This window comes from Mauremys mutica, chromosome 11 (genome assembly GCF_020497125.1).
Source record: "Mauremys mutica isolate MM-2020 ecotype Southern chromosome 11, ASM2049712v1, whole genome shotgun sequence".
In the NCBI taxonomy this organism is placed as follows: Eukaryota; Metazoa; Chordata; order Testudines; family Geoemydidae; genus Mauremys; species Mauremys mutica.
In genome coordinates this window covers 68,057,827-68,075,830 of record NC_059082.1, presented here as the reverse complement: position 1 = coordinate 68,075,830, position 18,004 = coordinate 68,057,827, and the positions used below count along the sequence as shown (strand labels likewise).

Sequence of the window (18,004 nt, the reverse complement as noted above, 5' to 3'; positions counted from 1 at the left end):
CCCCGAGGAGGCCTCTTGTTTAGACAAGGTTGATCCTGCTAACCCCTATTCAGGTGAGCTGTCCCACTGGAATCAACAGGTGTGCTCACATGGGTGAGGGATCACAGGATCTGGAAAAAGGCTAATGTAGTGCCCATCTTTAAAAAAGGGAAGGAAGAGGATCTGGGGAACTGCAGGTCAGTCAGCCTCACCTCAGTCCCTGGAAAAATCATGGAGCAGGTGCTCAAGGAATCTATTCTGAAGGACTTAGAAGAGAGGAAAGTGATCAGGAACAGTCAGCATGGATTCAACAAGGACAAGTCATGCCTGACTAATCTAATTGCCTTCTATGATGAGATAACTGGCTCTGACGTGTTATTCCTTGACTTTAGCAAAGCTTTTGATACAGTCTCCCACAGTATTCTTGCTAGCAAGTTAAAGAAGTATGGGCTGGATGAATGGACTATAAGGTGGATAGAAAGCTGGCTAAATCATCAGGCTCGGCAGGTAGTGATCAATGGTTCCATGTCTAGTTGGCAGTCGGTATCAAGCAGAGTGCCCCAAGGGTCGGTCCTGGGGCCAGTTTTGTTCAATATCTTCATTAATGATCTGGAGGATGGCGTGGACCGCACCCTCAGCAAGTTTGCAGATGACACTAAACTGGGAGGAGTGGCAGATACGCTGGAGGGTAGGGATAGGATACAGAGGGACCTAGAAAAATTAGACGATTGGGCCAAAAGTAATCTGATGAGGTTCAACAAGGATAAGTGCATTGCTACAGACTAGGGACCGAATGGCTAGGCAGCAGTTCTGTAGAAAAGGACCTAGGGATTACAGTGAACGAGAAGCCAGATATGAGTCAACACTAGAGGATGGATCTAGACTGTTCTCAGTGGCACCAGATGACAGAACAAGGAGTAATGGTCTCAAGTTGCAGTGGGGGAGGTTTAGGTTGGATATTAAGAAAAAAAATTCACTAGGAGGGTGTTGAAGCACTGGAATGGGTTACTTCGGGAGGTAGTGGAATCTCCTTCCTTAGAGGTCAGGCTTGACAAAGCCCTGGCTGGGATGATTTAGTTGAGGACTGGTCCTGCTTTGAGCAGGGGGTTGGACTAGATGACCTCCTGAGGTCCCTTCCAACCCGGATATTCTATGATCTGGTGGTTAAATTTACATCAGACTGAAATTTAGTGTAAAAATGTGCAGGTCACATTCAAGCTCATTTCAGCCTTTTAGACCTAAAGAAGTCAGAAAAACCATTGCTTTGGTAGTTTTTGCTTTTCTCCCCCAGCTGTATCGCAAGGCGCATTTCAGAACTGGAATTCACAGAGCCATATTATCCCTACATGGGCAAAGCACACTGAGGATATCTCTATGCTGCATCTGGGAGAGAGCCTCCCAGCCCAGGTCCACACACTTGTGCTAGTGGCGCTCATGCCAGTGCACAAAAATAGCTGTATAGACGTTACTTTCATGTTCTGGCTCAGGCCTTCAAGCGCTCTCATCCCAGAGGCATGAGTGCCCAAGCTCTCACTCAAGTCACTACAGCAAAGCAATGTCTACACAGCTATTTTAGTGCATCATCACCCTGGACAAAAGGGAGAAAGGAACATTCTAGCTCCCTACATTGCAACATATATTATATGTAAATTCACTCTGTTTTAACACCCTTGGCACAAAGGGATGAGTTAAGAGTGGTTTAGCTGTCATTACTTGAAGTCTTGTTTTTGTTCATTGTATTTTAATCTTAGCTTCATTATTATTATATGTCAAATTTTAGTCTAACTAACTCTATAGCATACGTTACAATTGTGTGGTAGTTCCATTGGCTGACTGTTTCCGCCTAGTGATAGATTAAGTTCAAGAATCCCCAGCAATATTATTACACCTATTAGCTACCTTTGGAACTTCTGTTGTGGACATGCATGTAGACTTCTAGGGTAGTAGAATGGTCTGAAATCCCAAAGTGTAGTGTTGGCTGATTGTTCCTCTACTGTGAGCTCTCATGTGGAGTTGAGTGGGATTCCGTCTTGTCCTCTATCTAGTTCAATGTGTACATGAGGTCACTACAAGGGCTACTGAACAGAGATGGGTAGCACCATCCTCACCAGCTTTGTCTCACTCTCTCTTAAGACTCAGATGGTTCAGCGAAGCAGTTTCCCCAGTACCTGACTGAGCTTGGGGCATGCATGATATTGAGCTGCCTCAGGCTCAATTCTGATTAAAGAAACCTAGAGAGAGAGAGACTGAGGTTTGGGGGGAAATCCAGAAGATATGGTGCAAATAAACATCTCTCTCTCTCTCTTGTTTAACTCAAGTTTGCAACTTGGCACTCTGGTAAATTCCCAATTGTTGTCTGACCATCTTTCAGCAGCATCTGGATACCCATCTCCTGCCCAGATAAGGACCTTGCTGCCATTGCACCCTACTTCTGAACCCATTTAGAAACTAAAGTTGGTGCAGAATGCAGCAACTCACTTGTTAAGCAAGGTATCTCACCACGATCATTTTACACCAGTGCTCTACAGTAATCTGTACGGGCTGCCTGTTCATTTCTGTGTGGCATTTAAGGTGTTAGTATTAACTCATAGATGCCTAAATGTCTTGGAAACTACCGACTTAAGAAATGCCCTCTCATCCCACACACTACTATAGAGGTGATCAGCACAGGTGCTTGAAGCAAGACCCCATACCATCCCCCTCAGCATATAAGGGAGAAAGCTGCTGCCAGCAGAGTGTTCTTATACACTTTCTTAAATATGGTATACAGTATTTCAGACTAATGATTCAAGAAATGCTTTGATCCTACAGTATAACACACCACCAGGCAACAGTTACATTTCACTGCACTGACATATTAACAAAGTGCTGGCATTTTTACTTTACTATCTTATACACAACCCAATGGGACATTAAAGAAAGTCATGCAGCCCACATCAGTTGCTTTCAGTAACTGGTTCCGGGGAAGAGGCCACAGCTGGGTAATGTGAGTGCATCCGCTGCAATGTATAACTGCATGTCACTGCAACACTGAGTGTGAGCTAAAATTATAGCAGAAGTTCCCCTGTCACATTCATCTCATCAGCACCAGCCCCAAAGCTGAGATTTGCATTCCTTTCCTTCCTTAAGGCTCATAATGCAGAATATCCAACAAGACACTTCCACCACCACTACCAAGCTGAATTTAAAAATTCTCTTAAGAATAAACATTACACTTACTCCATTCCTGCAAAAAGCTTTTGCAGTGCCTTTCAAAGATAATACCTTTAAATAAAATCAACACTTTCTAAGACAGTAGCATAATTATTGTTTGGTGTCAATTACTATGCTTTTTATGCACTCAGGGTAAAAAAAAAAAAAAAAGCTTCTGTAAATAGCCCTGAATGGATGGGGGGAGGGAGATATATTTTTACAAGCACCCACTTATGTCAGTGTTACTGATATAATTCATACTTCTGTAAAGACATCCATAATACGATTTAATTAAACGTGAACAACAGCAGGAAACTGGCTTATGAGTAATGAAAACGGCAGCTGTAGATGGCCAGGGGATCTAGCACAGTAAATTTTTTCACTTGCAGAATAGCTCGATTCAAAATTCTCTCTTTATGCCAAGTTGGCAGTTTGCATTTAATTATACCCAGGTACAATGGTAACATTTTTACTATAATGTGTTTTTTTTTTCATTTTGCAAGTGAAATTGCTTATTATATGTATCTGATGGCATTTAAAATAAATCTAAATACCCCTTAAACATTTGGTTCAAAAATTGTTTCTTTTCCTACAGAAGTAGATTACCAAACCCCCACATTATTTACCTCTTACTGTTTGATTCAGTACAATAAAATAAATGTCATTCTTTAATACTTGTATATATTTCTGCACACTGATCAGGAGAAAAAAAATGGAGGGAAAATTAAAAATAAAGATTTTAGCCATATGTGGCAATATTTGGTCAGAGATTTTGGAAGTTCCATCTTCAGCAAATGTCCAAAATATTTTCTATGCAAACATTAGAAAATAAGTTGGTTGCAGACCACATGATCGAATATTAGTTAAAATAAATGGATCTAATGTACAAGTGGCCCTTGCAAAAAAAAAAAAAAAAGTCTAGAGATATTTTTAATAGGATTATGGACTCTCCTGGAGGGAGGAAAAGTGATCAACGTATCCACTATTTCACACAGATGGAGACGTTCAGTTCTTCCCTTTGGGCACACCAATGAGTATTTTAACACTAGCGTCCAGTTAACAGACTGAATGAACACTAAAAATAGTCTAGAACAAACTGCATTCTGTGCTCTTATGATTAAACTGAAAAAAATATATAAACGGACAGGATATATAGTACTTTGAATAAAGTACTTTGTGTCAAAATCTTCTTGAAATGGTTAAGCCCTCAGTTGTTTGGGTATAATGGAGCTACTGTACTCAGGCCAGCCAATTTTTGAAAATATTCTATAACAAATTTGATAAATGCAAACGATGGGAAATTTAGACTGAAAAGGAAAACCTAAACCAGCTCAGGCAGTATATAAATTGTGTTATAACATAAAAACAGAGCACCAGAAATTATGGGCCGGAGTTTTCTCCTACACAGATTTTATACTGGTGCAACTCCATTGACCTTCACCTTTGTCTGGCTTGTCCTCATCTGTCCCTCCATGAACACAAGTTGACGCCACACCATTCTATTTTGTTACGAGTACATTGTTTCCATTTCTGGCCAAAGAGTTTTGTCATGGGATCAGCCCAGCGCATTTTCGGTCTGCCCAGCGGTCACTTGTGGTCTCTGGGGATCCAGAAAGCTTAATAGGGCTAATCCCTATATACCATGCGGATCAGAATCAGGCCCTATGTTCCTAAAAATTTCTTGCTACTATTTCATATCTGACATAAGCAAATGTGCAACCCTAAATATAAAGACAGTCATGCGCATGTCACTGAGATGAACAATGTATCTGTGGAAAAGACAGTTGTAGGTCGTAGTTTGCGAATTTAGACTACCAACTTCAAAGGGGTTGACAGAATATTAAGCAGAGCTCTTTCATACTTATTTTGATTTCTACCAGAAATCTGCAAAAAGCCAATTTGTGGTCCGTCAAGCACATGTTTTAGTCATCAAATGGATGCTTAGTGGGTGTGTGTACTGCTGATGAAGTAAGTGTAAAGATGGTCACCACTCTGAGGGGTGCAGTTTAAGCAAAGCCAGAAACAAGTGTTGTGAAATCATCCTTAACAAGTGCTGCCAAATCATCTATCCACACACTGCATCTGTATATTGGTTATACAACATTATTGTTCATTTCAGAACATATTTAAGATACTGTGACATGGCTCAGTGGGACACCTGGTTACTTAGGGTGTGTCTATGCTGTCGGCATTTGTGTCGCTGTAGCGTAGACACCTCCTACATCAACAGAAGGGGTTTTTCCATTGATGCATTAATCCACCTCTCAAAGAGGAGGTAAGCAGGTTGACAGAAGAATTTTTCTATCAACTTAGCTGCGTCTACACTAAGGGTTAAGTTAACCTAACTACCATGGTCAGGATGCAAAATTTTTCACAGCTCTCCCATGTAGTTAGGTCAATCGAATTTTTAAGAGTAGACTAGGCCATAGCAAGTGTAGGGATAATAAGTTCTTAGAACGTGTTTACACAGCATGTTATCTAAACCATGATTCAAAAGGAGCCGGATCACTCAGTAATTACTCCCTTAACAAAAGCAAACGTATAAAGGAATGACTGCTAATCGCCAGCATAGAAATATGATTCTAAATATGCATATCCACAAATGATGGAAGAAGCACTGAAATATCTGTTTATATACAGTGAGCATCACACAGCCAATATTTCAGGACTTTGTACAACATCAGCATTTTGAGTGACAGCACATTATCTTCACCTTTAGTAGCAAAGCTGTATGGGCAGCTCATAATGCTGTATTTTCAAGAAAACCTTATGAGCTTTTTTGTAGGCTTCACAGTCTTATTCTTTCATGTTCCAGTATATGATAGTCTTATGGCCCCTTGCAGTTCAGAGCTCATAACAGGCATTTTCTCCACAGGACCTCAGAATGAGCCTGCCCCCTTCCTTTGGTCATACTAGGGGCAGATGGGTGTAAACTTGTTTCAGGTTGACTCCTGGGACTGAAAGAAGTTAGAGCTGTGACTTTGCTTTAATAAATAAATCCTGATGTGACAACAACTAAATACAAGACTGGAGGAATGGGAGAAACAGCTTGAGAAAAAAGGAAGTCTGAAAAGAGCAACATAAATGGAAAAAGAGAGCAGAGGGCAGAATACTAGGAGAAAGATGATAAAGTTTGACATGTAAAATTTCAGAACACGTGTCATTAAAGTGAGAAGACAGTGTAAAAATAAAGCAAGAGAAAAGCTAATTTTAGTAAGCAGGAATTTTAGATTCTTTTATTTGGAAGCTGAAAAAAGCTCAACACACACACTGGTACAGTGTATGCAATCTTCCAGAAGACCGTCCCTGAATTTTAGCAACAGAACATTAATCTATTCTTATTACAGGGGATGATTTCATAAAACATACTTGTGGTTGGGACACCCACAGTCATCTATGAAGACAAGACATAGCTAACCCTAGACTCTTGCTTTCTCTCTTATGATGTATACAGAGATAGAAATAGATACAAAGAGAATGTGCATATCTGAAAAGCGACAACACAAAACTTCCCTAAATCAGATTTACATAGAAGTCTATTAAAGCAAAGCTCATAAACAAAGGAAGCTTCTCTTACACTACAGAAAACTAAATACCATTTATACATAATGAAATACATTTTGGGCTTCATATTAATTTCTTTGGAAAGCTATACCATTGCATGCCTGTTTGCAATTCACAAATATAACTTTTTTTAATTTCTAATTACTTTTGTGAAAATGCAGTGGTTCCAGGTTCGAGCAATTTAAATAAACATTTGAGAGTATGCAAAAAAGAAATAATTTAATTCTTAGTGGGCTAGTAAATTACTGCATTAAATTTCACGTCTGCTGTACCTGATACAGTTGTGCAATCAAGAATAGTGTCTGTGTGTTTTTCAGATGCAAAAAAAGCAGCAAATTAAAGGCCTTAAGAATGTATTAGTGAGATAACTACACCAGATGGAAGATTCAGAAAATGATGGATTTCAAAATATAATTAAGTCTCAAAAGAGGACTTCTAATAATAGAGGATCCCATTAAAGCATTTTCCTTTGTTGCTGTTTTATAACTAGGTCCCCTGCTGTTTGTTCACTTTCTTTAGGGAGAATTCTTGTGAGCCCGGTTCAGTCCCTAAGAGGAGAGAGACACTCAATAGCTACATCACTTTCTTCCATAGGCTAGGAAAGCTGCACTCCAAGGTGAAGGGCTCTAGAGTGAAGAGCAAGAGCAGAGTCAAGATTTGAGGTGGAAAGAACCAAGCCTGCGTGGAGGGGGGGGGGGGTGTTAAAATGTTACAGTCTCCTTTCCTAGAGAGGAGTGACATGATGTGAAAGCGGAGTCTAGTAGGTCTGTCTCCTGCTGCCAGCAGCCAGGGGAGTAGAAAACGCCGCTGCAGCGCTGTCTGCTCCATTGTCACTTTCACACCACAGGAAACGTGAGTGACAAGCCTATGAGTACAACAAGCCATTCCCACAGCAGCGGCCAGCCAGCGCGCAAGAACCCTCATGAACATGAAACGATGCCCAATCAACAAGCACAGTCCCATTCCCGCGACTGAAATCCTTAGAAAGCAGATCTGCAGGCATGCAGGGTGTAGGGGGGGGGAGGGAGGGAATGTTTAAAACAAATACGTCACTGCAATGATGTATAAATAATATGCACCTCTACGGACTGTTCTGAACAACCCCAGCACTGGCTAGCGCCAAGGAGGTTTTCTGTGCCCAGATCGTGCCACCTCAAGCACGGCTACTTCCAGAGGTTGGGGGTGGGAGCCTTGCTGGCCAGCGGGGACATTACAACACATCGGGCCCATTCCGCTCTAACTTTGCAGGACTCCCCCCTCCCCACCTCCCACCCCAATTGCCGAGGTTCAAGCGACGACTCCAGCAGCGGCTTTCAAAGTTTTCAGAGCGGCTCCAGGCTGGACCTTTTTCAATCCATTACCTGCCCGTGCCTCCTAACGGCACTTACAGCGCATGCACTGAGCACGGAAACCACCCGGCGCCATCCGCAGAACTTCTTGCCTTTCCCTCCCGACTGCACTTCAAAAGCCACCAGCAGATTTTCTCCCCCCCCTCCGCCCTCCCCGGTCCAAGCCCTGGAGCTCTGGAAATGCATATCCCCCCTCCCCCCAAAAAAGGCTGCTGGCCGCAGACGCTGCCCGAATGCCTCTTGCAGACTTGCAAGGGGCCAACCCGACCCTGCGGAGCAGAGTCGATTCATCACACCGCCGCCGAGCTGGCCAAGTCAAAGGGGGGGGGGAACCGGGGCGCGCTGCAGCTTTGGGGTCCCCCCGGTGCCAGGGCTGGGGCGGGCTGCGAATGGAGGGCGGCGGGGGGCGGCGGCACCTACCAGCGCCTTGCTGTGGAATGCAGCAGGTCCTCTGCGGTGCTGATGCGCCCGGTGGTCGCTGCTCTCCCCGGCGCCGGCGCCGCCGCCCCGGTCCCGCTTCTCCCGGCCGCCGCCGCCGCCGCCGGCCCGCTGCTCCTCGCCGGAGTCCAGGCTGCTGAAATTCCACACCACCAGCGTCTGCAGGAGCAGCACGGTGAGCGCCGCGATGAGCGCCGAGTGCGAGCGCCGGGCCAGCCTGCGAGCGCACGGAGCCGCCACCATCTTCGCCGCGGTTGCCGCTGCCGAGCCCCTGAAAGCCGCCGCATCCGCCGCGGCGCGGAGTTTTCAGACGGGCAGAGCCAGACGTCAGCAGCGAGGGTGGGGGGAGGGAGAAGGCGGACGGGGCGGGGGGGGGAGGTGGGCTGGGGAGGGCGAGGGAACTGGGGAGGCCGGGCGATGTGGCAGCCCCTGGCCCGCAGCAGCCGCGGGGGCGGGGGCGCCGGAGGAGGAGCAGGGTCTGTCTACAGCCAAGCGGTGCTGCCAGCGGCAGCTCCATCCAGGGGGGGATGCTCCGCGCCCCCCCACCCCCACACTCCCGCGGATCCACCCGCAGCCGCAGGGCACCAGCCCCTCCGCCAGTAGGCAGCGCCGAGCCCGCCGGGGCGCGCAGCCGGCGCAGCGAGCCGTGACTGCCATCTGCCGAGGGAAGGCGGCGGCGGCGGCTTTCCCGCCGGGGGGCAGGATGGGGCTGGGGGCTGCCGCGGGGCCGAGCGCCCGGGCAGGGCGGGACGGGCCCTTAGGGGTCCGGCTCGGCGGGAGGTTGGGGGCGGGAGAGCCCGGCCCGGCGGGGGCTCGGGAGGCAGGTGGCTGTTTGTGCAGGGCAGGCGCTGAGGGAGCGGCTGAAGGGCAGAGCCCGGGCCAGGGTCGGCAGGGTTGGAAGCTGCTGCACGATATGCAGCGCAGTCCCCTCCCCTCCTTCGTGCCTCCCCGCCTCCCCTGCACATCAAGTCATGGGCAGGGGTTGGAGACCTTCCCGGCCCCGCCATGCTGGTGTCTCTGGAGTCTTAACCCCTGGGGCAGTTTTAGTCTTACGCTAAAGGCCCTGCCCGTGGCTGGCTGGAAATGGTTCGGGGCTAGTGCTGCTGGGGTCAGGTATGTTAAAAATGCACCTCCTCACCCCGCTGACAGTGCTTCAGGGATTAGTTTAACCCTGGCTAAGGTGCAGCATGACCCACGGACACTGAATTAGCATGGCGTTAGGGCATGGCTGGAATTGGATGCTTTTCTTTGCAATGCCTCTGTACTTTAGATAGCTCTCCTTGAGCGTTGCCAGTTGGCCTGGGCACTGGCTTGACTGGACCATTTTATTTTTATAGGGCTGCAGTTGAAACTGAACACAAACCAGCCTTCTTTAAAATGTCATCTGCACATGACTACAGATATGAAATGTGTGTAAAAGTGAAAGCGGTCTCATGAGAATTTAAATCTCTTTCCCCCACTCCCCAAATAGTCCCAACTCTGAGACTGAATTTGTATAATCAGATTCCCAAGGAAAATCAGCAACTCCTCATCCACGCCTTACCTTATGCACCAGGTAACCACAGCATAGTTTTTGGAAAGCAGTAAACTGTAGAAATAGATTTCAAAATAGCCCCAGTTGTGGGCTTTAACCTGTAAGGTCCTGACACCTGCTAACTACTCTGATTTCCATACCTCTGATAACTGCTCTAAAGAAGTGATTCATTGCTCCAACCTTGCAAATACTTACCCAGGAACATAACGTTTCAATGAGACTACACACATGCATAAGTGTATAAAGGATTAGGTCTCAGGAGCAAATAAGTTTTCAAACTTCTCTGGAACAAGCAGGGGTTTTGCGCCTTAAAAAAGCATTAGAAGGGAGATTAAGGAGTAAAAGCTGATCCAACCTCCTGACTCTTAAAAGGATTTGATTCTGCAAACTACTGAACCCCTACCCTGCCTGTTGATGAGGCTCAGCACTTTGCATGATAGGGTCAAGGGGAGTAGAACCATCTTCCCAGCTTCTCATAAAATGTCAGTGTTTCATAATCACTTACTGAATTACTTTAATTCCTTTTTTTCCTTCCCAGGGTTACCAGTCTTAAACATGTAATGTCTTTTTTAAATGATAGTTGAATAGAGCCTGAAAAATCTTGCCACTTTTTTTTTCTGTATTTATTTTATTTTTTCCATGACAAACCACAAATTATGGAGTATGATCCAAAGGGTGATGTTTTGTGTTGGTGGAATACAATGCGTGGCTCAGTGACACCAAAGCTTACTTTCAATAAGGTAGTGTGGAGGAGGTGTTAAGAATGCAGAAAAGTGGGCTAGGTGAGGGATAAGTAGGACAAAGAATTGCAGAATACATTGTTTCCCCAAAAATTGTGAATAACTAGAAATATAATGCTTTTAAATCTTTGATTACTCTCCTTTACATCCATAATCTCAATATCGGAATGATTTGATATATCTAAAAGTACATAACATCTAGCAAAAGAAGTGGAGCAATACAGGTTCTAAGAATGAGTAATCTTATTTTTCACAGATCAGCATAGTTTTGAGTCTCCTGTGACTAATGATAGCCTCAAGAAAAAGAAACAAGAAATAATTCCATACGCAAAGGGCTGATGGCCTTGCTCTGGTACTACAAAATAAACTTTTAAAAGGGCCTGGTTTTGAATTCACACTTGTTTTATACTGATGAAGTCCATTGACTTCAATGCAAGTAGTACTCCTTTACCAGTAGAGATCAGAGTCTGGCCCAAAACAGGCACCCACTCTTTCAAATAGGATATTGTTCCAAGTGTGTTTGGCTTATTGTAAGTGGCACTCAAGCTTACCAGCTATTCAGAATGCAGAGTTTGTACATAATACGTCATCTCCAGGCAAGCTAGCTTCAAGATTTGCTCCATGCTGCTTTGTTTGAAGGCAAAATGTTATTGGATCACATTAGAATAGCTGGTGTGAATAGACATAGTTCCTAAGAGACCTACATCTATTTACACCAACTGAGGATCAGGCCAATTGTCCCTAATCGGAAAAGGACCTATATTTCATGATATTAAAGCTATGTTTTAACAGATTTGACAGTTATTAAACAAGCTCTAATATACATTTATGTCAGTTGGTCACTAAATATTAAGGCCTAAATTTTCAAGAGTAACGTTTTTGAGAGTCTCAATTTTTGGGTGCACATCTTAACGCTTTTAAAGCGGTTTGGTTTTCAGAGGGCGGGTGCTCAGTACTATATAAACAGACTCCTTTAATGCATCTCTAATGCAGCGTGGGGCAGGGTCACTTGCTGGAGGATTCCCTACACCTTGAGGTCTTTAAACCATTATTTGAGGACTTCAATAACTCAGACATAGGTTAGGGGTTTGTTACAGGAGTGGGTGGGTGAGATTCTGTGGCCTGCGTTGTGCAGGAGGTCAGACTAGATGATCATAATGGTCCCTTCTGACCTTAAAGTCTATGAGTCTGAGAGTCTCTTGATGGGCACCCAAACAGAGGCACTCAAAATCACTAATCTCTTTTGAAATGTTTATAAGGCTAAGAGCCAGATTCTGATCTCACTTACCCCTATGTAAAATGGGAGTAATTCCCATTAAAGTCGTTATTGTCACACTGGTGTAAAACTGCTGTGAAAGAAGCAAGATTTAGATACTCTGTGTGCACAGATATTCAGTGTTCAAATGCAGTGTACATTTATGTAATTTGCTCTTTAAAAAACTGCAAAATAATTAAAAATAGGATATTTAATGTGTGCATGTACACATGTATGTTTCAGAGGGATTATCTCCTGACTCTTCATTTAACAGCAACAGGATTTTCTGTGCCTTCCTTGCTTGCCTCAAGATCTTCCTTGGAAGCTCCATATTACCAGTGAGATTTTTAACAGAAGCGCCTTTACTCTCAGTCTTATAAATCCCTTCAGATTAACTGTGGCTCAGCTGCTTCCCTACCCCCAAGAAGTCTCACCTAGCCTCTTAAAGGCATTTTCTTTTTTTTTTTTTTGGGTTTTAGATCCCAGAGATGCTACTCATTTTAATTTTATTTTATCCAGTACCCTGCCACAGCTCTGCATGAAACTGCATAGAAGGAGATATCTTCTTGTTAATCTCTGGCTGACAAGCTCACCAGTGAAGGTCATGACATGCAATGATAAAACCATGGAAAGCCAGAAAACATTTAAGAGTGTGTGATGCTGCTTCTTTATAAAAGGGACACTACAAAGTAATTATGCTCAAAATTGGATCCATGGTACCTTAAAATTGTTATACCTAATGGAGAATGTCCTCTAGATTTTAGGGGCTGATTTTCTAAGCAGCATGAGAAAACGCATGTATATTTCATGACTAATTTCTGCATACAGTTATTCTGACTCCATGAGCAAATCTAGTAATGATCCGCACTAGTCATTTTTGAGTATAGTTATAAGATTTGCATGTATAACATAGGCCAGAGGTTCTCAAACTGTGGATTGGGACCCCAAAGTGGGTCGCAACTCTGTTTTAATGGGGTTGCCAGGGCTGGCGTTTGGCTTCAGCCCCAGGCCTCAGCAAGTCTAAGTCTGAGCTCCACCACCCAGTGCTGAAGCCGAAGCCTGAGGGCTTCAGTCCTGGGTGGCGGGGCTCAGGCTTCAGTCCTGGGTGGCAGGGCTCAAGTTACAGCCGTCCCCACCTCCCCCGCCCGGGGCTGAAGCCAAAGTCTGAGCTCCACCACCCAGTGCTGAAGCCAAAGCCTGAGGGCTTCAGTCCTGGGTGGCGGGGCTCAGGCTTCAGTCCTGGGTGGCAGGGCTCAAGTTACAGCCGTCCCCACCTCCCCCGCCCGGGGCTGAAGCCAAAGTCTGAGCTCCACCACCCAGTGCTGAAGCCAAAGCCTGAGGGCTTCAGTCCTGGGTGGCGGGGCTCAGGCTTCAGTCCTGGGTGGCAGGGCTCAAGTTACAGCCGTCCCCACCTCCCCCGCCCAGGGCTGAAGCCCTTAAGCTTTGGCTTCGTTCCCCTCCCCCATGGCAGCAGGCTCAGGCTTTGGCTTTGCACACTCCCCCTCCCCCGGGCATGGCAGGGCTGTGGGCTTTGGACCCCCTTCCTGGGGTCATGTAATTTTTGTTGTCAGAAGGGGGTCACAGTGCAATGAAGTTTGAGAAACCCTAACAATAGGTCATAGCTATCAATGGGCCTACACACACAGTGGGGGGCAAGGATCAGCGTTCACATCACACTCCCCATCAGTACCCGGCCAAGGTCAGCGAAGCTAACAGTCCAACCAGCGGATCAAATTTCGGTGATGAATGCTGGTCACATGCCACCTGAGGCACGTTATGCATACACTAAGAAGAACACACAGTGACGAGCCATGCATAGAGGGGATCATCAGCATGTGTCTCTCTTCTCTCCTGTTCGGAAGGAGACAGAGGAAGTTATGTCCAGCTGCATGTCTGATAACATCCTCCCCTTCCCCTGCATCCATGGAAGGCTCTCTGCAAGCCCAAGGAGGGAGAAGTCAGTAGGCATAGCTAGACCAGCGATGATATACATATCATGCCTCCTAATAGCTCAAGGAAGCTCAGGGAAGATAATACAATCTCCTATCATGGTAGGTCTAATACTGCACCCCATATTCTTCACAGTGATAGTATGATGATGTGATTATGGCATAATTCTGATGTAGTTTATGCAAGATAAGTCGTGAAATATCATTGGAAAGGTTATGATTTACTGAAAATGATTATCCTGTTTATTTTCATGTATCTGAAATTAGGAATATTAACTATATATCTGTATTACAAATGTGTTTACACCTGGGGAACGCACATTAGGCAAAAGACGCTCAGTCTAGATGGCTGGCTGGGAAGCATCAATTCGAGTTAATGAACCATTAGGGAAAACAATAGGTATTAGAAGTTTATCTCCCACTAGAGAGTCTTCTTGAGGATGCTACAAACGGCCTCCAAGCAATGGATACTGTGGCACTACAGGGACATGTAACCAGGTCATCTGATACTGGACTCCATCTTGGAATACCAGTGTTTTTCCACTGACTGGTGTGAGAACCAAGCTTAGAGACAAAGGGTTCCAACCCTACTCAAAAGCTACTTAAGCCAGGGGAGCAACATCATTGTGGTTCTTCACTGACTCCCCGCCCCAAAGAGACTCTTGGAAACACCTGAGGAACACAGACTGAACTGGGGTGGGGAGGGGGGAGTGCTAGACCCAGGCTAAAGGGATTTTTAGGCTGTGAAAGGAATACCTGGGGTTTTTAAGCTGTAATCAAGTGCAGCTGGCCCCTTAATTGCTACAGCCTGCTTGAATCATCATTTAGGTGGAGAATTTGCAGATGATACCAAACTAGGAAGGATTGCAACTGCTTTGGAGGATAGGGTCATAATTCAAAATGATCTGGACAAATTGGAGAACTGAGGTAAACAAGAAGAAGTTTAACAAAGACAAATGCAAAGTGCTCCACTTAGGAAGGAACAATCAGTTTCACACATACAGAATGGGAAGAGACTGCCTAGGAAGGAGTACAACAGAAAGGGATCTAGGGGTTATAGTGGACCACAAGCTAAATATGAGTCAACAGTGTGATGCTGTTGCAAAAAAAGCAAACATGATTCTGGGCTGCATTAACAGGTGTGTTGTGAGCAAGACATGAGAAGTCATTCTTCCATTCTACTCTGAGGTTAGGCCTCAACTGGAGTATTGTGTCCAGTTCTGGGCACCGCATTTCAAGAAAGATGTAGAGAAATTGAAGAGGGTCCAGAGAAGAGGAACAAGAATGATTAAAGGTCTTGAGAACATGACCTATGAAGGAAGGCTGAAATAATTGGGTTTGTTTAGTTTGGAAAAGAGAAGACTGAGAGGGGACATGATAGCGGTTTTCAGGTATCTAAAAGGGTGTCATAAAGGAGAAAACATGTTCATCTTGGCCTCTAAGGATAGAACAAGAAACAATGGGCTTAAACTGCAGCAAGGGAGGTTTAGTTTGGACATTAGGAAAAAGTTCCTAACTGTCAGGGTGGTTAAACACTGGCATAAATTGCCTAGGGAGGTTGTGGAATCTCCATCTCTGGAGATATTTAAGAGTAGGTTAGATAAATGTCTATCTGGGATGTTCTAGACAGTATTTGGTCCTGCCATGAGGGCAGGGGACTAGACTCGATGACCTCTCGAGGTCCCTTCCAGTCCTAGAATCTATGAATCTACGAGTTTGCTAATAATATCCAATTTCTTTAGTATATTAAGCTTAGTTAGCATGTTTTGTTTGTTTGTTAGGTAATCTGCTTTGATCTGTTTGCTATCCCTTATCACTTAAAATCTATCTTTTGTAGTTAAACTTATTTTTGCTTTGTCTAAAATCAGTGTATGGGACTCTTAACTTGGGGCAGAAAGCTGTTTCATATCCTTCTCCACATTGAGGGTGGGGGTGAATTTCATGAGCTTACTCTGTACAGATCACTGTGCAGAGCAAGACGGAATAATTTTGGGTTTACACTCCAGAGGAGTTTGTGCACTTGAGTATCTGGGCAGTTCCTTAGCTGTAGCCTCCCCCTGCAGAGCTCATGACAACATGTGTGTGTAGTGCAGCTGGGTGTGTCCCTACCTGTACATGTGCTGGAGCCTGGGAGAGGGAGAGGCAGGCTGGTCACAGCAGTACAGTGTAAAGGGAGCCCAGGCTGGTGGGTCAGGGGACTCAGTGGCACCCACGTGGGACCCCTCACTTAACAGAGATTTCTGGGGGAGTCCAGAATAGTAGGGCTCCCCTGGACCAACTCATGTAGTGCACCAAAGTCTTTGGCTTTCTGCAGATCCATAATGATATGTGTGTATATCATGCCTTGTGCAATGTAGTTAGGTCAACCCAACCACCACTGTAGACACAATTAGATCAATGGAAGAATTCTTCAATTCATCTAGCAACCACCTTTTAGCGAGGTGAATTAACTACACTGTCAGAAAGACCCCTTCTGTCGATGTGGAAGTTTCTATATTACAGACTACAGCGACACAGCTACAGTGCCATAGCTGTACTGTTGTAATGTAGACATACCCTAGTTAGGTACTAACTTTAAAAACTCATCACCCTGTCACCAGTGACTGAACCACTAACAGCTGCTAATATTTTTGTTCTGTTGCTATAGAGATAGCCAACTAGCACTCTGAGGGAGTACAATTTAGCTAACTAAAATTCTTCTGATCTATTAATGATACTGATAAACTAGGAAGTAAACTTGGCAGAGATATGTTCCTTGAGAAACAAGAGAACAGATATATTAGCTACCACTACAAGGACAAAAATTGATTTTGCAAATCTCAGAGAGGAACAAACTAAATTTCAAAATCATGTTATGAAAGGCATAAGAGATTCTCCCTTTCAAGTGTACTTTGTTCTTCAGCATACATCTTAGCTATGACAGTTTTGGAGTGAGCTTTGGAGCATCACAGAAAACTTTAATGTGGCTACTCTTCTGATGTCTGGGAGAAGTGTGTCATCCTCACTGAAGATTTCTGATGTTGCTCATGTTCACATGAAACTATTCACATCTGGTGAAGAACACACAAGGTATTACTAGGTTTGCCAAATGATTGAGAGTTACGCATTGCCAAAAATCAGTGTGTTTCTACAGCAAGATAACAGCTAACTCGAGTTATCTTTCTTGCTGTAAACACACTTCTTGGGAGCAGTCCAGACCTAGCCTAAAACTGAATCTGGTAATCAGTTTCTGTCCTAGGAAATATGGAAAATTTAGAGCAGGAGAAATAAATAATATACTTTGCTTTGAAGAGCTTATTTCCCATCTGGTGAACAAGCACTATAGGTCTTGCTGACTCCAACTCACAGAATGACTCATGGATGGTTGACGCTCATTTTATAGTTAGTAAAAGACTAAGATTATTATTTCAGAGTAAAGAATTGCATTTATCATAGGAACAATTTCCTCCCCATCACATCAAATGATTTAGACTTCAGATACATTATGGCAAGTTCTGTATAAGGAGTTATATCTGAAGCTGGATTAATCTTCTATGGTACTTAGCAAGTTTGTATAACCATGTGGCTACATGAAAACTTTGCACATCTTAGTACTATTATTAACAAAGGAATGGATAAGACTTGAAAGAGACCAATTTCCCTTGAGAAATTCTGTTTTAACTGGTGAGCTACTATTTGGGAGTGATTGCTGTGTGACGGGATAAAGCACTAATAGTTCCTTAACGTCTATCCATTGCCTGGTGAATCAAGATGATTTCCTATATGTTTTGGATAAGGCACTGGACTGGGACTCTGAAAAAATGGTTACTCACCTTCTCAGAACTTGTTCTTCAAGATGTGTTGTTCATGTCCTTTCCAGTCAGGTGTGCATGTGCCTTGTGCATGACAGCTGGAAGATTTTTCCCCTAGCAGTATTTGTAGGGTCATCCTGGGCACCCCGTGGAGTCATGCCTTCATGGCACCCAATACAGGATCCTGCCAACTTGACACCCCACCCCACCCCA

The 18,004-nt window shown here is 44.5% G+C and overlaps 1 protein-coding gene across 1 annotated transcript in view; it reads right to left on the bottom strand.

Moving 5' to 3' along the window:
* XYLT1 (xylosyltransferase 1) overlaps positions 1-8,765 on the bottom strand; it is a 322,454-nt gene extending 313,689 nt beyond the window's left edge. Inside the window, exon 1 of the mRNA XM_044980506.1 lies at positions 8,505-8,765. Coding sequence (XP_044836441.1) covers positions 8,505-8,765 — 261 coding nt within the window. The remainder of the gene's footprint in view (positions 1-8,504) is intronic.
* Positions 8,766-18,004: the final 9,239 nt, after the last annotated feature.